At 41.6% G+C, this 23,153-nt stretch overlaps 1 protein-coding gene across 1 annotated transcript in view; it reads left to right on the top strand.

Moving 5' to 3' along the window:
• The window catches only part of LOC118019981 (ankyrin-3), a 331,347-nt gene that overhangs the window by 174,630 nt on the left and 133,564 nt on the right, over positions 1 to 23,153 (top strand). Inside the window, exons 10-17 of the mRNA XM_035019746.1 lie at positions 25 to 222; positions 2,028 to 2,126; positions 4,668 to 4,766; positions 6,779 to 6,877; positions 9,832 to 10,029; positions 11,319 to 11,417; positions 11,700 to 11,798; positions 18,065 to 18,262. Coding sequence (XP_034875637.1) covers positions 25 to 222; positions 2,028 to 2,126; positions 4,668 to 4,766; positions 6,779 to 6,877; positions 9,832 to 10,029; positions 11,319 to 11,417; positions 11,700 to 11,798; positions 18,065 to 18,262 — 1,089 coding nt within the window. The remainder of the gene's footprint in view (positions 1 to 24; positions 223 to 2,027; positions 2,127 to 4,667; positions 4,767 to 6,778; positions 6,878 to 9,831; positions 10,030 to 11,318; positions 11,418 to 11,699; positions 11,799 to 18,064; positions 18,263 to 23,153) is intronic.

Genomic DNA, 23,153 nt, shown 5'->3' with positions numbered 1-23,153 from the left:
CTCTGATTTTCTTGCGTGTTCCAGAATGGATTGTCTCCGTTGCACATGGCCACACAAGGGGATCACTTGAACTGTGTGCAGCTTCTTCTCCAGCATAACGTGCCTGTGGATGACGTCACCAATGACTACCTGACTGCCCTGCACGTGGCTGCCCACTGTGGCCATTACAAAGTCGCCAAGGTTCTCCTGGACAAGAAAGCGAACCCCAATGCCAAAGCCCTGGTGAGTGGCTCAGCTAACAGGTCCAGCCTATGTTGTCTTGCTGACAACGTGTGACCTCCACAGGAGAGGGATTACCTTGAGGAGGTAAAAAAACAGAAGGTCTAGTTAAATAAAGTGTACGTCCTATCAACTATTTCAAATATCCTTTAAAGAAACGGCCTATTTCTGACGTGAACAAGGCTGATAGATCTTACATAAGTAAGACCCAACGACTGTGTAAGTACAAAAAAGACTGAGATGGTCACACTTATCTTACTGAAGGTAAACTTATAATTATGTGAATTAAATTTTTTTTCTGAGATCCAAAAACATGAGGCAAAGTGGTCAAAAAACTTTCTCTTACACATCAGCGGTCTGGGAATTTGTGAGCTGAAATTTTGTGTTATGTTTACCGTGTAAGCTAACGTACGGCCTGTCATCTCCTTTTCCTACTGATAAAAATGAAAATTTGGGCCTGATTTGTAGTCTTAACGCCTAAAATGATCTGTTATTTTAACCCCTAGCTGTATTATAGTTTGATTTTCTTGATGAGATAGTGTTTTTGTCTTTGGAAAAATAAATAATCCCAATTTGGTAAGCTGTTTAAATTTAGTTCGGAATAAGCACCTATGTTTAGGAAAAAAAACAGTCACCAAATGTTAGGGAAAACATGTGAGTTGACGAGCAATTTTGAGGTACAGCCTTTCATCTGATCAACTGATTTAGGAAGGGTCACTGTTCCTTTCCAGCTGGTGCTGTCTCCCTGTCCGAAGGGCTCCCCAGAGCCTCAGCTGCTCTGGGGCCCCAAAACTCGAGGACTGAGGAGCACTCCGACCCCAGGCCGTCATTGTCACTCTAAAAGCTTTTACCACAGCAGCATTTCAAGAGCTGTTGACCTGCCCAGTATATCAAACATATCTTTGAATTCTGAGAAGGGAGGAAAAGAAATTAGCAATCATGACTCATTTTTCCATACAAGAAAAAAAAAAAAAAGCCTTAGAACAGGGTGTGGGCATTCACTCTTATTTTCCTCTGACTCGGAAGATTTCACAACATGTGGAGGTTGTAGCCAGTCCTCCTGGGATGGACTATGGCCAGGTAAACGATCTCAGAATGGCTATGGAAACACCTCTAGTGACTTTGAAGTAAGCTTTTATAGTGGACCCTGATACTTGATGGTTCTCTATGGCGACTGAAAAATGCTCTGTGGTCTCAATTATCAGGCAGTACGATTTGGGAGGTAATTTGTTAAAAAGCAGACTCCTTTATTAGATTAAATATTAAACCAAATGATCCAAATAACATTGGGCTGTTTCCTGCTTCCTTGGAGTAAGCACCTATTTGAACCTTAAAACTGGAAGGGATGAAAACATTCTAGAACCAGTCTTGTAGTTGTCCTAAAATGCAGCAGAGAATACTGAATGGCATTGGCAAAGTTTTGACTGTGAGGACAAATGTTTGGGCCCAGCTGTTTTTAGTCTGTATTTGAAATGAGATGGAGGAGGGAGGGACATATTATTTGGAAGAGTGAATTCCAAAATAAAATAATCTAAAAAAAAAAAAAATGCATGACCATTTTGCCTCAGCTACCAAGAGGCTGCGACAAAAATTCACTTCCTGTTCATGATCACCAGAGTACTGTGGATTTCTAGGAGCATCTAGACTACCTACGCTTCCAGAAAAGCATCTGCATTCTGTTTAACCCCTCCTTGTTTCATTTACTTCCAAATCCTTGCAGAACATCATTTTCCAAACATTTTACCACACTCAGAGGAATTGGATTTCCATGAAAAGCAGTCATGCTTCTGTGTCTTTGTCCCTTTCAGAATGGCTTTACTCCTCTTCATATTGCCTGCAAGAAGAATCGAATTAAAGTAATGGAACTCCTTCTGAAACACGGTGCATCCATCCAAGCCGTAACCGAGGTGAGGGGAGTAGGATTTCTGGGGTTCTCCAGATCACCAGGGTGTACCTTCACAGCTGGACTCTCAGAGCCATCCTCCATGAACAGCTCGTTTTGCTGTGTATGTGATTGCTACTGATTACTTTCTGAACCCTTCACCCGAGGGGCTGCACGTCCGGAGAACAGACACATGTATGGGGGGGGGATGAGTGCAAACTCATCATCCAAAACACACGCTCCGTGCTCAAGGGTGAGTGGCACCATCACTGAAAGCATAATTTACATGAGATCCTGTCATGCAGCGCTTCTCAGTTGGGGGTGATTTTGCCCGCCAGGGGGCATCTAACAAAGTCTGAAGGTATTTTTAGCTGCGACAGCCAGATGGTGCTACTTGTGTCCAGTGGCTAGAGGCCAGATGCTACGGAATATTTTACAGCATACAGGCCAGCCTTCTACACCAAAGAACTATCTGGCGCAAAATGTCACATGTGCCAAGGTTGAGAAACTGTATACCACCACCTCTCCGTGTTTGTAAACTGAACCTTTCTCTCTCTCAAAATTCAGAATTAATGAAACACAGAGTTGCTGAAGTTAATAGAGGACTAGCTCCAGGTTTCTTTTGTACAAACCGACATGGAACTCAGAGGAATGTTCCACCAGGGCCAGTGCTGAGCCTGCAGCACAGCAACCCGAGCTTGGCCTCCACCCCTCCAGACTCTCCACCGCTGCCCCACCCCTGGCACCCCGGTCTCCATAGATGCCAACCGTGGCACCTCCCTAGACTGGACACCCTTTCATTCACCTCCCTATCTCTGCACCCTGCATGTGTCACCCCCGCTTTGCTCAGCTAATCCTACACACGCTCCAGGGCGGGATCGGGGGCCACCCTCTCCAGGAAATCCTTCACCCCCTGGCCTGGTCTAGGAGCTCCTCCTCAGAGTGCCTCTTCCCGTGCCTATTTCCATCGAAGCACTTATGACCTAGGCTCACCTGCCCCAAGAAAGCCCAGGCTCCACTAGCGCAGGCTGAGTCCCGCTGGTCTGTAGATGCCAGCCCCACAATGTAGGCCATCCAGTAAAGGTCGCTGAATGCACCAATAAAGACTGGTGCATCGGACGCAAATATAAAATTTGAGATCTAGCCCAGTGACCGTTGCTTTGCCTCAGTTTCTTATCTGCAGATGAAATATTTGCCTTGATTTGTAACAGAATTTTAGAATTATTAAGTGGTTGAAAATATTAAGACTACTGTGTTCTTTCATCACTCTTATGGCTTTATTATGGCACCTGTGATTTTAAAAGCTTATTCTCAGCGCACAGCAACCATTTTTTAAAGGTCAGAATGGGCTCTGAAATGAAATTTTTTTGACTGATGTTTGAATAAATATCCAGAGACGTCAGCCGCTGAGCAGGGACTGCTGCCAGGCCTGTAGGTACTCCCTCGGAGCTTTCAAAGGCAGGGCAGACCGAGATGAGGGCTTGGCCCTGCATATATGTTCTAATGACTCCCCCTGCTGATGGAAGAAAGTGCCAAATTACAACACAGTTCTTTTCTCCAGTTTCCTCCGTTCCCACTATTTGAAGGCGGGGCAACCAGAATTCTTTCTCTTCTGCCTTTTACCTCACTTTTATTAGGCAGAATTCCTTTCACGTATTTTTTTGACATTTTTTGACATTTCTCAAATTTCTGTTGTGATTGGTATCTCCTTCTCACTCTCTTTAAAAAAAAAAAAATTAGCTTTTTCTAGCCATATTAAATATTTTAAAATATTTTTACCAAATGATGTTCATGTTGCAAGTGGAATGAAATTCTAAAAAATTACAAATGGCATCATTTCACATAAAAAGCACAAATGTTATGGGTGTGTGTGTGTGTGTAGGATTGAGACAAACATAACATTTAAAGTCTGGTCTAGTGACCATTGTATTATTTGCCTTAATCATGTCATAAAACTATAAATATTAATTTATAATCCTAAAATTAAAAAATTAAATGATTAAAGCTATTAATGCCAATTTGCTCATTTATTAGAAAGTTGGCATTAAGTACCATGCTCTTTTGTGTATAATGTAATCAGTTGATTCTTAGTGCATGGGAATCATTTTTAAAGGCCAAAATGAGATCTGAAATAAAAGTCAACTTTTTACTAATATGTATGTAATCACATGCACACCGCTCTCTCCCCACCCCCAACACACACACACATAATTATATGCATAAAGAAGGTTTGGTAGCAAAGGCAAAAAAACTTCAAGTCATTTTTCTCTAATTTTTTCTCATGGATCTTTATAAAATACATGAAATCTTTCTTCCTTAGTGGATATGACATAGGTCTTTCATAATCACTGAACCTGCTTTAAGGAAATGATGATCAGGTACTGATACATTATCTTATAGAATCTGTGCCCATAATAGGCAATGTCCTTATGTCTTCTGATCTGATCACTCAAGTGGTTATGTTAAGGTGGGTGGGTGGGTGGGTGGGTGGGGAGCAGGCAGGGAGGCAGGCAGACAAAACCTATTTATGATAAGATCACAACATTTCAAACTCTTTTCTTCCTAGTCGGGCCTTACCCCAATCCATGTTGCTGCCTTCATGGGGCATGTAAATATCGTATCACAACTAATGCATCATGGAGCCTCACCAAACACTACCAATGTGGTAAGTATCCTTTTAAGAAAGAAGGTCCAGGGGCACCTGGGTGGCTCAGTCATTAAGCGTCTGCCTTCGGCTCAGGTCATGATCCCAGGGTGCTGGGATCGAGCCCCGCATCAGGCTCCCTGCTCATCCGGAAGCCTGCTTCTCCCTCTCCCACTCCCCCTGCTTGTATTCCCTCTCTCGCTGTGTCTCTCTCTGTCAAATAAATAAAATCTTTAAAAAAAAAAAAAAAAGAAAGAAGGTCCAATTATGGATATTTAAGAAACTGGTAAAGATTGCTCTTATTTACATATTTTTTATTATAATTAAATTAATTACTATTTACTGTGACTGCTTAAAAGGACAAAATTTGAGAATACCTCTGGTTTCCTTTACTTCGAAGGCAAGATCCATTCAATTGCTAGCTGGTCACAAATTGTTAGGGCTTACGGGTTGTGTGCATTAACCTTACAGATATGTTACTATTGGACATTATGCTCTGAAAAATAGCTTTTGTGGGGGGGAGAAGAATTTTTTTTTTTTTTTTTTTTTACAATAGCAGTATTTAGGAAGTGTTTCATGTTGAGGAAGCACTTCAAATTATCATTATTGTAATTTCAAGTAAAATCAAAGTAATTTTTCTCTTTAGTGTGCTTCACCATGTTATAGCAAACCCATGGTTATAGCAAATCCATGTTCATAGATTATTGGGTGATATTGTTTTTCCACACTAATCATTCCTCTGCAGAACCATGAGACTCATATCAGAGTAAGTATCAGAGAAGTGATTTCTCACCCTAGATCTACACGTGGCATTTGACATTATTTTACAGGACTTTTAAGTTTGACATCATAGTGTTATTAGCATAACAGACTGCAAGCCTAAGAACCCTAGTTGGACTCATGAGCACCAAAGCAGTAAAAATCAAATAAACCACACTCTAGCACAGAAGGGGCCAGCCGCAAGGTCCTGCACACTCCCCTGAGGGTGGGCTTCCAGTAAGGCTCTCTGTCTTCTGGTGCCCAAATCAACACATCCACAAGATAGCAACAGACCAGCTTCTCAGCTGACAGGTAATCTTTTCTGTTACTAATGCCAGAGAGTGAAGGACTCACTTCATAAAGAGGACCCTGGATAATATGATAAACTCTATCCCCAATGCTTTACCAGTAAACATAGTAACAAGTTACATGTGAAATGTGTCTTTGTATATCCCGCCAAGGAGGTGGATATCCTGTAAAGCAAGGCTTGATTTATAAATGGAATTTGTAGATGGGTATCAGTGGTGTGAGAGAATCTATTTGATTTCTGTGACTTTTTATTTCTGTCTCTCCATGTTTTTTATGTGGTTTTCATTTTTTATTAAATAAATGAATAGATAGCATGAATTCAATTTATGCAAAGACTAGGATACTGGTGTGCTGAGATAAAGCAGAGAGTGCAAACCAGCCATCCCCAGCCGAGTCTGGCCCTCAGGGGTGTCTATGTTGCCCTTGAAGATTTGGGTTTTTGTTTTGTTCTGGGAGCAACTCTGATTTTGTGGTCCAGGCTTAAGAAGTATACATCAAAACCGCCACTGCTTTTGAAAAATAGGAAGGTGTGGCCTGCCAGGGCTGGCATCCTGCACGGCGACTGAATCCGTCCGCGTATCCGGAGGCAGTGACCTCCCATGGGCGAGGCGTGGGGCTCTCTTGTGGAGCATCCCCAGGTGCCCTCCTTCGCTCATCTCCTCTCCTGCTGGGCTCCAGTGAGCATTCAGCTCTCGAGCCCTGAGGAGGCCACACAGAGCAACACTTCTGACACTGACAGAGACTGGGCTCCCCAGTGTTATAGCAGTCCTTCGATAGTGAATCAGCTGGATGTGAACTTCTTGAGTATTTAATTTCCTACCTTTCCTCGTTTTCAATAAGGAAGTACTTGGGACTATTTTTTACCTAAAAAAAAAAAAAAGCCCTCCATCATAAGCTTTATGCAAATAAGACATGCCACCCTTCTTGAGAGCTGCAGTTAATTACCTTTGGCTCCTGTCCCCCAGAGAGGAGAAACAGCACTGCACATGGCGGCTCGGTCTGGCCAAGCCGAAGTTGTGAGGTATCTGGTGCAAGACGGAGCTCAGGTAGAAGCTAAAGCCAAGGTACGTGTAACACATCAAAGTGTGTGCTGTTGAGGAAAAAACCCTTGATTTAATTGCAACCTTTAAACACATGCTTGCTCTCTTCCAGGAATACTTTTATAAAATAATGATGAAAGTCTCTATCCATGTGATATTGTAAAAAAAAAAAAAACCCCAACACATTTGTCCATTCAATTATTTGACAAAATTAAATGGAACAAGAACTTTGTGCCAGAAAGAACTCTGTGTCCTTGGCATATTGTTAGCCCCTAGCAGATGTGGAACCAAACCGAGACTTGGTCCAGAGTTCTTCGCACTCCACAGAGAAGGCCTTAGGCTCAAAGCTTCTAGAACAAGCCCAATTCGGAAGCGTGATTGAACTCTTTTGGTTGACTTCTGTGTCACTTGTCACAGCCATAAAAGGAAAAAGAAGTTTTTACTTTTTCTTCATAAGTTGTGAAGCTATAAACCCTGAGACTTGAATCGGAATGGCTTTCAGGGATGGGCCTTTATGTAGAAGAATGTCAGGGTTGAGTTTGAGTGCTTCATTCTCTGCCTGGTGTTTAACTTCCAGAAGAAACCCACTTACCTGTCACTATTGAGATGGGTAGTTGGTCTGGTTATCAAAATGGCAATTCAGGTCAGGAATCATAAATAAACATGTAAACGCCTTAGCCACTTAATTTAACCTTCATATATAAATATACATTTATTTGCATGGTGTGCAGTTTCTAGTTTCAAGTTAGGTAGAAAGAAAACCAAGACTGGGCGCCTGGGTGGCTCAGTCGTTAAGCAGCTGCCTTCGGCTCAAGTCATGATCCCAGGGTCCTGGGATCGAGTCCCACATCAGGCTCCCTGCTCAGCGGGAAGCCTGCTTCTCCCTCTCCCACTCCCCCTGCTTGTGTTCCTGCTCTCGCTGTCTCTGTCAAATAAATAAATAAAATCTTTAAAAAAAAAAAAAAAAGAAAGAAAACCAAGACATGTATGAAGCAGTTTGTATACAGAATATTTCTAGACTTTTATAATATTCCCCCAATGTATTTAGCCACCTCACCTGTATCTAATTTGACAATTGTTTTTTAGCAACTTCTGTCAACACTCTCCAAAGCTTTCAACTTAGTATTCTTAGGGAAAAATTAAGCCTTCCTTTTCATACTCCTGTTTTACCTGCTAACATATTGTGTGGTTATATAATTAAAGTAATTAGAGCAAGTATAGCACAGAGTAGTAAGGTGACTAGTACAAACTTACTAGTGTGGGAACAAACACAACTAGATCATTGTAAGCATGAAATCTGCAGATGAGCACCGAGGTTGTAACATCCTGAGCATCAGACACACACTTTGAGTGTCCAATATACTGTGGTGCCAGTTGGTGGATTTTACAGAGGATCTGGGGACCTTTTCTATAAAGGGCCAGAGAGTAAATATTTTAGGCTTTGCCAGATGCACCATCTCAGTCACAGCTGCTCAACTCTGACGTTCTGGAGCAAAAAGCAGCCATAGGCAATACTGCATAAGCAGATGGGCATGTCTGTGTTCCAATAAAACTTTATTTACAAACACAGGCAGCAACTGGATTTGGCCCCTGGATTGTAGTTTTCTCACCCCTGATCTAAAGAGATTGGTTCAATCCACTTAATCAGTAAAGTGCAATGGATAAGAAAGGCTGTACTCCACCGTGGGTTACAAGAAACCTCATTTTCTGAGTGTTGTTGGTTCCGTATCAAGCATTGTACCTAGGGAATGGTGTCACCCACAAGCTGAAATGGAAGACAAAATTTAGAGTGATTATTTTGTTAAGGAGGCAGTATGTATCATGATTCGGAACCTGACTTCCTCAGCCAGACTGCCTGGGTCTAAATCTTGACCCACCACGTCCTAGCTGTGTAATGTTGGGCAACTTAATTAACATCTCTGTGGCACATTTCTTTTCCTAGTTTCTTCATACAGAAACTGAGAATACTGATAGTTGCTAGTGATAAGATTGGTGTGACTCTGAATGAATGTAGGTGGAGTACTTAGCACAGAGCCTGGGACATGTAGATGCTCAGCAAATGTGCAGTGGTCTTGGTAGCAGGAGGAGAGTTATGGGAGATCTTTCTGTGGCAAGTATCTTTTTCTGGTTTCAGTATTCTTCTTCTGGTGGCTCCCCCAATTCCTGTTATACTTCCTACATAGATGCTCTTGCTTTGGCCTTGACTCTCATCCTACTTCGGTTTTCAAAGCCATCTCCTGTTCTCCAGCTACTTCTCTCTACCTTCCCTACAGGAAGTACTTACCTGAACTTTTTCCCGTTCAAGTGTGGGATTTCCCTTTGGATGGCCACCACAGGGCATCATTGGGCAAACTAGGAAAAGATGCCTCTCCCCCTTGGGGATAAGACCCTGAGGGTGCAAGATTTAGTGCCTCATGCCTGGGGGTAAAGTATAATAAGGGGCCCTTCTCCTTGAAGCAGATATAGCCCATGCTTGACAAGCAGAGGGTGGGCTGGCTTTCAGCCCTCTGGGCTGGGAGCCTTTGTGCAGGTAGACCTGTGCACCCCCTGTGCTTTTGACTATGACAAAGTGGTACCAATAAAATAATTCATTCCATATGAGGGCCTAATAGCTGGCAGAGGTATAATCCCCTTTCTAGTTACTTGTGTTTTACTAGGATTCATTCCCTTATCTCCCAAAAAAGGAGCCACTGGAGGTTAAAATTTTGGTAAAGTATGGCAGGTACTAGTGGGGATAATTTATAGACAGAACTGCCTTTCATACTTTTCATACTAATAGGTTACTCGAAAGGTATTGAAGGGGCTTAGACCCACCATCTTCACCTTTCTGGACGTTAAAGAAAAAGATGAGATGGTTTTTAGCATTGAATCAGAGAATTGAAGGTAGCCTCTGATACCAAGCAGAGTTTGCTGAATGTCTCACAATGTCACCATTGTTTTCTCAGCTAATCACCTTGTATTTCTACCTTGCCGCTTAGGATGACCAAACCCCACTGCACATATCTGCCCGACTGGGGAAGGCAGATATCGTACAACAGCTGTTGCAGCAAGGAGCATCTCCAAATGCAGCCACGACTTCTGGGTACACCCCACTCCACCTTTCGGCCCGAGAGGGACATGAGGATGTAGCTGCATTCCTTTTGGATCATGGCGCATCTCTATCCATAACAACAAAGGTATGAAAGTGAGTCTTGGAATCCTGCTGTGTCCCCCAACATCCATCCTCCTTACAACTGAGGCCAAGTATACAAACCACTTTCAAATCAGGAGGTGAATTTTTCTTGGGTTATTTTTGTTTGTTGTTGTTCTTTTGTTGCTGTTGTCTTGTATGGTGAATGGTCTGATTTTTAAAATCTCAGCTCTGATGCCCCAGAGCAATAACCTACCACTCGGTTGCTGTGCAGGTGCAGGTTGCAAAATTTAGAGCTCACTTTTTGCTGATGCCACGTAAACCTAGTGAGTGTGATAGAAAGATGAACCGGCCTATGGCATGTCTTAGAAAGCTAGAAATGGGTCTTTCGCTCTCATATTTGGATGCAGAGATCAATACACGAGACGATTACAATAATTGGAAATACGTAGAAAACTATCTGAATACATGATGACTGCCTCCAACTTCACCCCCTGAGATTCTTTAGGCTCTTCAGTAGAGTTGAGATGCACAGTTCCTGGATCTCATTTAATATCTGAAACAGAGTAATGAGTGATGCAGTTTCGAGTGCCCTAGGCCTCCCGCCATGCCGGCTGCCCATTGGCTCTTGTCGGTGTTAGTCTCATGAGGTCAAATATGCTGATGACCCTCCAGGCACTGATTCATGCTGGGGACCCTCCATGACAGCAGATGCGGACTGACTGGTGGATGCCCGGATCCTTGTGGGAGTAGGCAGCAAGAGCAGCTACTCAACTCTCAGTGCCCAACTCTTGCAGATTGATTGGGCTGGAACCATGTGTTATTATTCAGTTCACCTGTGCTAGCTAGAATGCGAGAATCTCTGACTTCTACTCCTGAGGACCAGAGCATACCTAAAGATAACGTGTATACACGCAGAAATTGGAGAAGAAGACACAAAGGGCTCCAGTCTGGTGATGTGAGATCCTGGGAGGTCCAGACTTGTCCTGGATTTTCCCAAGCCCTCCAAATCCAAATTGGGCCTGGGACCCAGGAACCTATTCTTCCCAAAATATGAAACGCCAAAATAGCTCTAGAATAAACCCCAGATCCAGCTCTCCGCTGGTCAGATGCCTGAGAAGTCCCAGAGTTAGTGGCATATTGTGGCTCAGTCAACAGAGACAGAAAGATTAAATATCCTGCTCCTCCTTGTTGATAAGGGGACTCGGGCTGTCATCTTCCTGTGTTGGTCCTTCAATGCAGGCTTAACCATGCTTCATCATTAGAATAATTCATTAGAAAGCAATGTCTTTGTGTCATTTCTATTGTTCATTATTTTTATGTTTCTTATTTCAGAAAGGATTTACTCCCCTTCATGTGGCAGCGAAATACGGGAAGCTGGAAGTAGCCAATCTCCTGCTACAGAAAAGTGCCTCTCCAGATGCTGCTGGGAAGGTATGGAGCTGACCGCCCTGTAACAGGCCACTTCCAGGGTAACCAAACAAGCCTTTGCTCCTTCACCAGCAGCCACCCAAATTAGGACTAGGCCAGAGTTAAGTCTCATAGGATGAAGATCCCTTTGGACATAGGAGGTGAATGCTGGGGTCCAAGCACTGGGAAAACTGGAATGTAAATTGCACTCTGTGTTGAACCCAAACTAACCCCATCTCCTATATCCAGGCCTCTGCTGTTAAGACACTTTTGACGCTGGTTGTTGTTCTCTGCACGTGTTTTCAGAGCGGGCTAACTCCACTGCATGTAGCTGCACATTACGATAATCAGAAAGTGGCCCTCCTGCTTTTGGACCAAGGAGCCTCACCTCACGCGGCCGCAAAGGTACCTGGGATTGGCCCGCCTGGGGAGGCTGGTGGGCAGCGTCTGCCGGTCTCTGTCTGTCCATCCCCTTTGCTGCTCATGTGGCACCCTCCACCTTAGACATCACGGAGAAGTCACGGACACAGAAGTGCCTCGGGAAATCTGTGCCTTCAGCTATTCGGTCAATAGTGTGGTAGATGCTCAATAAATCCTCACTTGCTAATTGATTTTCCTTAAAAATCCAGGACATCCTGGGGCCTGTGAAGGAAAAGAAGTTGAGGTACTGTTCAGCCAGATTAAAAACATAAGCACAGCCTGAGGGAGTAAGAAAGTCTGAGTTGTCAAAGTTATAAAATGTGTTATATTTTCCTGGCCATAAGACATTGCCTCTGAGTTGTTTATTTTTGTTTAATAAAATAGGTTTGGAGGTTTTATTTACGCATTTTTAGTATTCCTAAGGGGAATCTTTATTCCTCTTGTTAGAGTATTTTTGACCAGTAGACAACCTACATTTCTCAGAAAAGAGATATGTAGGGTATATGGCTTCCTAGTTACCTGGACATGCTGACTTGAGGGGCAAATCATAAAGAAGAGGTTACTTAAAGATAGGTTAATCGAACACTGTTGGTTTAATAAGCTCTCTGTTGAACAGGTGGCTGTGATCTGAGAAAACTGGAATGATACAAACCACAACTTAATGCTGTCCTGTGCTTTTACTCAACACTATTGTTGAAGGAACTTTTAGCATTTTTAAGCTTTTTACATCTTTGGGTTTTTTTTACTCTGCCATTTTGGGGCAGCTCTGGTGCTCTCTTTAACCTTAGTGCTTACATCATATCGGTTGTAATCAAATCTGAAGGGGTTGTTCTAGAATGCTTTGAAGACTTTAAGAGAGAAGGTTTTCAGGTATCTTCTTTTAGGGGGTAGGTTAACTTTGACAAGTATTTCTCCTCAGGACCTCTTTACATCTATGTCTTAATTATTTCCTGCCCCATCCTCTCCAGAATTGTACTCAGTGAGATCTAGAATTCAGAATCATACCCCTAAATTTGCTTTTCATCTAAATGTGTCTTCCCCCCATAGTTTCTGATCCTGACAAACATTTTTTTCCATCATAAAGCCATGCCTCGACTTTTGGTGAAGCTTTATCTTTTTTTTTTTTTTTTTACTTTTTTAAAAATTTTATTATGTTATGTTAATTACCATACATTACATCATTAGTTTCTGATGTAGTGTTCCATGATTCATTGTTTGTGTATAACACCCAGTGCTCCATGCAGAACGTGCCCTCTTTAATACCCATCGCCAGGCCAACCCATCCCCCCACCCCCCTCCCCTATCTTTTTAAAAATGAATAGCAGCATTATTCCCTAGAGCCAAAAGGTGGAAGCAACGGAATTATCCACTGAAGAATGAATGGATAAATAAAATGTGATGCATACCTACAATGGAGTATTATGCAGCCTTAAGAAGGAAGGAAATTCGGGGCACCTGGGTGGCTCAGTTGGTTAAGCGACTGCCTTCGGCTCAGGTCATGATCCTGGAGTCCCAGGATCGAGTCCCGCATCGGGCTCCCTGCTCAGCGGGGGGTCTGCTTCTCCCTCTGACCCTCCTCCCTCTCATGCTCTCTCTCATTCTCTCTCTCTCAAATAAATAAATAAAATCTTTAAAAAAAAAAAAAAAGAAGGAAGGAAATTCTGGCACAGGCTGCAACATGAATGAGCCTCAAAAACACCATGCTGTGTGAAATAAAGCAGTCACACAAAAGGACAAATACTGTGTGATTTCGTCAAGTAGAGACAGAAAGTAGAATGCTGGTTGCCAGGGCCCAAAGGGAAGAAGAAATGGGGAGTTGGTGTTTAATGGATAGGCTTTCAATTTGAAGATGGACAGTGGTAATGGTTGGAGAACAATGTGAAATGTACTTAACAATGCACACATTGTGCACTTCAAAATGGTGACAATGGTGAGTTTTATGTAATGTATATTTTATCACAATGTGAAAAGTGAAAAAAATTACAATGTAATTTAATGATTGTCTATTTCATTTCAGTATATTTTAATATCCTTCTGAGCCTGGGCCACTTTTGTTATGTTATAATAACCCCAGGTTCTTGGTAGGCAACCAGTGAATAATTAATAAGCAAACAATTCATTCCTCACATGAGAGTAATAACTTTGACAGAACTTGTGCCAAGCAGTTTAGGATGGACAAGATTCATAAAGCAGTAAGTGAAGCAAAATGGAGTGCAGTCCACCCTTCCATCCATACATTCTGCCTTTCAGTCCACGAATAACTCTGAAATAGATCAGTAGTTGGTATATTTGCAGTTAGGTTCTTGCTTTATATTTGTCAAACAAGACTCCATGTTTTCATGTCTGCAGAACATCTTTAACAAAGGGTTGAAAAGAGTTATCACATCCCTTTAGCCTTAGGCGTAGCTTTTACAGCCAGTCAAAAACAGACTTTTCATGAGATGAGATGTTAATTCTTGCTGCCACGGGGCACTTGCCCCTCTAGGAGCCTCCGTAAGCCATCTCTGGGGCAGTGATCCTCGTCGGGAGCTTCTAGGCTTTGATCCTGAGCAAAGCCTGTTCCATCAGTTAGGGATAGGCGTCATCTACTGGAAGAGACCTAGCTACAGTTGTTTAAATGGATGTGGCTCTGGGCGCCTGGGTGGCTCAGATGGTTAAGCGTCTGCCTTCGGCTCAGGTCATGATCCCAGGGTCCTGGGATCGAGTCCCGCATCAGGCTCTCTGCTCCTTGGGATCCTGCTTCTCCCTCTGCCTCTCTCTCTCTGTCTCTCATGAATAAATAAATAAAATCTTTAAAAAAATAAAAAATAAATAAATGGATGTGGCTCTATTTTTCTCAGGTTATAAACACTCTGGAGGTGGGCAGTTGTTGGTGTTGGTTCAGTGTTTCCAGAGTGTTAAGGAAAGTTCCTTGTGATTTTTTTGGGTTTTTTTTTTTGTTGTTTTTTTTTGGACTTTCCTTTGAGAGATTGTTGTTACCCAGACTGCCAGGCCCTCTTTTTAAGCCACAAGCAAGAAAGAAAGTCAGACAATAGGGCATTCCCAGAAGCTCCACCCAGCCCTTTCTCCTATGTCTCATTGGCCACCTCTTCCTGCAAGGGAAGCTAGGAAGTGTAGTTTTTCAACCGGGCACAGTGCCAAGGCACTTTTGTTAAGGAAGGAGGGAGAATGGATATAGGGTCAGCAAAGAACCTCCTATACCCCAGGGAAGCTTTAGCATTTCTAAATCTGATAGTGGTGAAAATGGGGGACAAAGGCTCAGTAAGGCCCGATTTGAGCCGGAGGCTATGACAACAGTGACTTCAGTGTGAACTCTTCCTCAATTCACATGCTTGGTTCTTAGGGTATGTGATGCTTTCTTGCCTTTTCTTCTCTTTCGTAGAATTGCCAACATATTTTCTTACTCATACGTGTCCTAGAAACACGATGTGATCTTGTAATGGGGGAGGAGGAAAGGTGCTGGAAAAGGAGATGGGCTTCTGTAATCCATTTTAGCCGGATCTAATTCCTGAGGCAGGACCCTGCACTAGAAGGAGGATAACCTGGGTACTTGTGGAAGGGATAGTGAGCCCTAACTTGTCATTTGTCAGATTTCTCTTTCATAAAATATGCAATATATCTATTGATATGGAACAGTAGATAGAGATGGTGAAATTTCTTAGAAAAAATATAAAGCATGATATAAATATATTACTTTGGGTCGTTTAAAATTGCATTTCCTTTTGTTTTCATCTTGAAATGCAAAAGTACACTTGGCAAGCATTTTGTCCTCTGTATCAAGGGGAGAAAAATATTTAAGATAATTCTGTAGTTGAATCTCTCACTATTTTCTTTCTCTTCTGATAAATGCATCTGTCCCCTTTAGTGTGACAGGAAAGAATCATTTGACTTTCCAGGAATTAGAAAGCACTTAAGAAATTTAGAAAATTTCTTAAGGTCTCAAGGTGAACTATTTGTTTATTATTTGAAACATGTTTTAAGTCTTTCTGTGATGAACTTCCCATTCTAAAATAACACCATCGATTGTTTTTCTCTTGCTTTATACTTTCCTTTGTAGCTCAGGTACAGAGCTCAGAATAAAGCCCTCACTTGTAATGAGTAACTTGTCTGAAGTCAGCATGCATTACAGAGATGCCAGAGCTTCTCTGGATTAGTGTTCTTTAGGACCTAGGATTTTTGGGTGGAATTAAAAGTAATCAAAAGGATTGTCACCTCTCAGAGGACACTGACCTGCCTTCAGGTTTTGAAAAGTGACTAATGTGAAGATTATGTCCGTGCAAAAGCAAAAAGAAATAAGATGCATGGTAAGAAGCTAAACTCAGACTACCTTGCTGTCACCACTCTGTGTAGCCAGCGTTAGACATATTGACTAATCAGATGTCCTATTTTAGCACTGTTTTGTGAATTTGGGTCTTTTAGGCAGGGGTGGGGATGGGAGCGAAACAGACCTCCCCCTCCTATCACTTGCTGTAGAGTTGGGCTCAGTCCAAAGCTCTACATTTGGCTCTGAAGGCAGTCTCTTTAGGGTGTGTCTGTGCAGAGGGACAAATGCTTCCCGGGTCAGCTGGGGTTTCCAGATGGCAATAGGTCAAAACTAAAAATAGGGATATAAAATCTTCTACCCTGCCCATCCCATTTGGCAGAGTGTGGTTTCAGAAGAGTCTGGAGGTGGCATTTCCACTTGCATGGGTTGATATCCAACAGCTTAAATCCTCTACAATTGATTATAGGAAGAGTGTCTGTCAAGTGAGAAACACTCCTCCTAGGACATGCTAGTGACTTAAAATATGAGGGTTGATTGCTGTAGGCTGACCTATCAGTGGTACAGCAGCCCCTACTGTCCTCCGTGTTGACTTTGACCCATCTGTATTGCTTGGAAAGATTATGACTGGTAGTTGTCTAGGTTTGGATCATCTTCCCAAATATAAATCCATGAATTCTTTTTTTTTTTCTCTAAACCTCCTTTTCTATAAAAAAAGTTGTTCTAATTTTTCATTGGCATATTTTATATAGTCAGATTCATGCCCAAGTCAAAATATAACCTTGCATTTCTCTTAAATGACTGTAAGGCAGGACAAGTTCCCCTCCCTAGCATAGGGGACCTTTCTTTCTTAGAGCAAAGGACTTTGAGGGATCCTGAGGCACAGCTAAATAACAGTTTGCTGAAGAAATTTAGGTCGCCTCTACCTTGAGCGCCAAGGGTCAGCCAAGATGAGGATCCCAGAATGTTCAAAAAGTTCTAGTAAGTCTGACTCAAATTCTAAGGATTCACCAGTCACCGTGAGGCATTAGTAGAGATACAAAGACAAATATGACACAATACCTGCCCTCAACAAATTTGTATTTTAGCAGGAGGAAACAGGTGTGGAAAGGAAACAGCGCCACTAAGTATCTCCAAGACTTTGATTAGAGTCAGTTAGGTTGGGGTGGGTGTAAGAGGGTAAGGAGGGGATGAAACACTTCATGAGAATATGACCCTTGAGCTGAAGCTTCAGCTGGAAGATGCTGGCCCCGAATACCTGGTGGGGAAAAACATTCTTGATAGAGTGGTACAAAACAGAAACATGAGCTGTATCTTATTTGGGAAACCAGTTCAGCTGAAGCATAACCTAGAAACTAGGGTTTCATAAAAGAGACAATCAAAGGGGCCATGAGAGGAGGGTGCCTGGGTGGTGCAGTTGGTTAAGCATCCAACCCTTGATCTCAGCTCAGGTCTTGATCTCAGGGTTGTGAGTTCAAGCCCCACATTGGGAGCCTACTCAAAAAGAAATAATAATAAAACAACGGGGCTATGACAGTAGATTATAGCATCTTGACTACCATGAACATTACATTTTTCAACTTGTTCGAAACAAATAACCATTAAGGATGTTTTAAAGGCAGAATAATAGCTCTAAACGTGCCCATATTGATTGTTGTTTCCTACTTGGGTTTCCTCTCATTACCAATTTAAATAAAGCAAGTAGTGATTGAGCACCTACCAACATAACTACTATATTCCTTTTGTAAAACCAGTGGTACTCTGTTTCTCTTGCATTAAACCATCCACAGTATGTTTTCCTGATTTAGAAATGTGGAAGATGAGGGCAATACATTAATGGCACAGCGCGATTTATCAGTTTGCTTATGTGATTCTCAATTTTTAAACCGTCGAAGAAAATCACTAGAAAGGGAAGCATTCTATTTGAAAGTGCACTGCACACATTTTTATCTCGTTCCTGGGCATGTGACCAAGTGATTCGTGTTGACAGAATGGTTATACGCCACTGCACATCGCTGCCAAAAAGAACCAGATGGACATAGCGACAACTCTGCTGGAATATGGTGCTGATGCAAATGCGGTTACCCGGCAAGGAATTGCTTCTGTCCATCTTGCAGCTCAGGAAGGACACGTGGACATGGTGTCACTGCTCCTCGGCAGAAATGCTAACGTGAACCTGAGCAATAAGGTAACCTTGCTTTTTCTCTACAAAGCTTACAACAGAACCTTACCTCTCAGAAAGGTCACTGAGAAACATGAAGAATCCAGGTCAAATCCAATTTGTAAAGCGTAATATTGCACAAAGATGTTTGCCAAAATGTTTATTATAGCAAAAACTTTGAGAAAATATGTTTAAGCAGTAAGATAATGGTAAATCAGTAATTGTAAAGTCTTACAACTGAGTAACATATAGCCCTAAAAATGCAGTCCACAAAGTTTTTTGAATAACATGAAATTTTGTTAGAATGTTAATTCAAAGAGCAACATTGTTACCATACCAGAACCTAGTAAGTAGTAAGTTGTAAATTGTCGCCTGTTGATTTAGTCCACAAACATTTTGGGGCACTTCCTCCTTACCTGTCCCAGTTTTAAGTCAGAGATTACAGATACTGGAAATAGTGCTGCCTTCAGAGAGTTCATTAACAGAAATTTAGAGTAGGTATTTTATTCATAGGCTGGAAAGGTTGTTAGTCTTCGTATGTAAATTGGCAGTTTCAAGGAACTGATGAAGCCTCTGTTCCCCAAATTTTTCAGACTCCCCTGCCTTCATAGTTGACATCCCAACTCTTTGTGAAGAATTTTGTGAAGCAAAGCAAAAATCCAGCCCACAACTGGCCAGAGACATGTTAATGAAGTTACGACCTCTCATTGCATATACGGGGCTTGCTGAACTGTTTATTAATACCTAAGTCTGAGATCTGCTCAAAACACAGAACAGATGTTTCTAAGTCTTCCCTTCAGATAACACAAAAGCCGGCAAGAGTGCCCCCAAATTCTTGATAATCCGAACTCCCTGGCTTCTTCTCTCCCAGTGGTGATGGCACACCCATAGCTCAGATATTGGAGTAGAGTTTCAAGATAGCAAGAGTTTTATGATGACAAATAACAAGTAACTTAATTTTTTTTTTCCAAAAATATGGCCTGTGTTTTGGAATCACAGAAGCTTTGAATCTCCTGGGTGTGAATCCTAAGCCTGATTTACTTGATGTGACCTCGCCAAGCTTCTATTTTGTCCTCTAGTAAATGAAGACAAAATATTTACCTCACAGAGATGTCATAAAGATTAACTGAAATAACATTCAGCACTTTCTACTTAAAGCAGAAAAAGAATAGTTATCTTAATTTTGGACTTCTCACAATTTGGGGAAAAGGTTATTCTGCACTAATCTGAGTTCCCAAGGTTGTAAATTAACACATTCTGTAGATGAAAAGACATACATGAGAAAACAGGGAAACCTTTTTTTCAGTTTTAGTATCTTGAAAATCCTTTATGATCATTGCAGAGCAAACACATTTTTTCATATTTTTCTGGTGTAACAATTTGATTTTCTCATATCTTTCTTTTTAAACATTCCTTTTAGGAATGCATGTCTCTGATTTAATAGGAATCACAGAGCAATTTCAAATAGCCATTATCAGGGTTTTTTTTTTCTTTTTTTTTGAGTTTTTTAATTTTGAGGGTTCAAATACTAACATAGAGACCAGGCTTACAATAATCTGCTACAAAATTCAACTTGTCTTAATGAGGTAGAAGACCTGGTCTTCTCAAATTGAAGTACATTCTGGCATCCACTGAGTCTATTTTAAGAGCCCAGAATAGTATAGCTCACTAATCCTCTCGGAGACAATATAGGCCTTAACAATTGGTTAATAGGTAAATATTTTCAGTAGATTTGATACCAAAGTACAATGTGACTTTTTTTTTCTTTAAAATCCGGCAGTCAAAATAAATAAATAAATAAAATACTCGAGTCAACTAGTTGCAGTGTATATCCAGCCTTGCATTCACCTTAAAATCATAGACAGTTTTAGACTAAAAATACTTCAGCATTTCTCAGTGTTTGCTTTGGTAGACTGGACATTAGCGAGGGAATTCTGAGGACCACGTGATATAGTTAACCAAGGCAACCTGGACGTCATCAGCCACCTTCCTGAAAAAACTTGACATCAGCAGAAATACTTCCAGTGAAATTTTAAAAAGCAGATTAGCTGGCTTCCCATTAGCACTGTGTGCCTTAGGAATTTGCAAGAACTTCACGGCACCTAGAAATGATCTAATATGAAGGCATTTGTAAATCTTCGCTTCCTTTCTCAGTTGCCATGGTCTCTATAGAAAGTATTAAATAAGCCTTGAGGTGAAAACAGAACATGAGTAGAACTTCATTATGCAATAAGGAGCTCAGAGAGTTAGTTCTCTGTCAATTTGCCCTAAACTGCCCGAGTTTTAAACACCTGCCCATCCCAACTCCCCACTTAACACCAAATTTTATGTCCTTGCTAAAAAAAAAATCAATATTAAAAGAGAGACATAGCTTTTATGAAAATTGATGTTGAACTAAACCCTTCATTGTTTTCACTTTGTTCTTTTCTTATTAGCCACCAGGAGTTCCTGGTCACTTTAAGGAAAAGAGGCCATAAAGCCCAATTACTACTGAAGTGTTAGCATTTTATTCGATTCACTTTCAGTTTTGATGTTCCTACCTACCTTCCCACTTGGATTTTGCAGACCACAAGTAGCTCCATTCCTTTGTACTGCTAATGGAATTTTAAACAGGGCTGTTGATATTCTGAGTTGGTGGTGTTCTCTTATTCCAAGTAAATGCCATTTTTAAAATGAGCAATGGTTGAAACCTTATAAAAGATTAACAGGTAACTTCTGAAGTCAAATGGGGCTGTTTTAACCATCATGCTATTTTTTTAAAGATTTTATTTATTTGACAGAGAAAGACACAGCAAGAGAGGGAACACAAGCAGGGAGAGTGTGAGAGGGAGAAGCAGGCTTCCTGCCGAGCAGGGAGCCCGATGCGGGGCTCGATCCCAGGACCCTGGGATCATGACCTGACCCGAAAGCAGACGCTTAACAACTGAGCCACTCAGGCGCCCCCCCCCCCACCGTCACGCTATTTTTTAAAAATCTTTTTAATGGAAATCATGAAGATAAATGGAAGTTTTTCTTTATTTACCCTATTTTACCTAAAGGTGATTGCTTTGTCTTCTGATTTGATAATTTAGTAGATGATTAAGTGCTAGATGCTAGACACTGGTTACGTAAAGATTAAAGATACATCTGCCTCAACAAGCTCACAGTGGTTTGAGGAAGACAGACAAGAAAACAGAATTTTAGTGCAGAATTATGATGCTCTTAGTAGAGGTGAGCACATAGAAGGTGTGCACATAAGTGTAACAATGAGCCCTTTGAGAGACAAGGAGGGAGGGAGAAGCCCAGGAGAGCTGGGAGTCACCCCATGCCACAGCTAGAGTGGGGAACCCATGGGGGCAGCGTGAACATAGACTTCGGAACGTGAGAGAGTAGGGCACGTGCCAGAAGACATTCCCCAAACTTTGCTGAGAACCATCCGTAAAGAATCTTCAGAAGTCTTGAAAAGTCTTTAACTTAAAATAAGTGACCATGTCACTTGTACGAAATATTATGGCTAAAAACATTTGTTTCCTCTCAAGTAGAACATGGACGGGGTGGAGGGACGGGAGAAATAGGGGCTGGAGATTGAAGAGCGCACTTGTGATGAGCACCAGCTGATGCATGCAAGTGTTGAATCACCATCTTGTACACCTACAACTAATAGAGCACTGTGTTAACTAACTGGAAGTAAAATAAAAACTTAATAAATCAATAAGGTAGAAGAGGGGACATGATTCTCAGATGATGTCAGTTTGGGTGATGCCAGTTTTGGCCCCAGCCTATTTTTCTTGGATTTCAATTGAATGCATCTGCCCTCCTTTCCATATTTCCTCTTTTCTACAGTTTGAGTGGGCTTCCTCCCAAATCCTGTAAACATTATTAAGAAGTCAAGAGCAAATGACTTGTCCTGAATAAATAATGTTCGGCATCTCGAGGGCTCTGTGCCCTTGCTGCTCTGGCATCTGATTCACTCCTCTCCTCTGACAAAGAGGACGGCTGAGGTTCTCATCACATGGATGCTAGAGGAAGACACAGAAGGCCTCTGGGATGCAGAGATTAACTTCTGTGCTCATATTAGGGGAAAGAAAACAATCTGGAAGCACTAACGCCGAGTTACTTTCTCTTAAATATTATTCATGAGAAGACACTTTAACAGCTACAGAGGATTTTGAAAGTGGAGTACAGTCTCGGTGATATTTTTCTTGGCCATTGGAACAACTAGGTGGCCTGCGTGTTCCGTGGTAGACTCAGTTTCAAATATTCAGTCTCATTAAACAGATACCCCATCTAAATGACCTGGAAATTCTCATGATACAGCATTCATTTTGCATTTCCCAGGCCATCTTTCCTACCCAGAAGCAACATATAGAATATATTTATCAGCTTTGGGTATTCATATTTGTTGGAGAAAATATTGTCATCATATATTAATTTATCATCATATTTAATTTATAACTAATTTTTCTTTTAATAATTTCTGCTAATGCCAATGCCAATGGTAATGTGTTGAAATTCCTGCATAATTTTGCAAAAGAAAAGTCTCTAGGGGGGTTTGGTAGGTATTTATTTACTTATTTTTTGAGTATAGTTGACATACCATCTTACATTGGGTTCAGGTGTACAACTTGGTGATTTGACAAGTTTATCCATTATGCTGTGTTCACAAGCGTAGCTGCCGTTTCTGTCCTGTCACATCACTGTGACAGTATCTTCGACTCTATTCCCGTGACTTATTCACTCCATAACTGGAAGCCTGGACCACCCCCTCCCCTTCACCCATGTTGCCGGTCCCTCCATCCGCCTTTCTTCCGGCAACCGTCAGTTGGTTTTCTGTATTTACAGGCCTGATTCTGCTTTGTGTTTGTTTCTTCATTTAATTTTTTTTCTTTGCGGAAGTATTTTAAGGCAAATCCCAGACATTATATCATTTTATATCATT

This window comes from Mirounga leonina, unplaced genomic scaffold (genome assembly GCF_011800145.1).
Source record: "Mirounga leonina isolate KUSES-001 unplaced genomic scaffold, KU_Mleo_1.0 Mir_109, whole genome shotgun sequence".
NCBI lineage: Eukaryota > Metazoa > Chordata > Mammalia > Carnivora > Phocidae > Mirounga > Mirounga leonina.
This window is presented reverse-complemented; position numbering and strand designations above follow the sequence as displayed.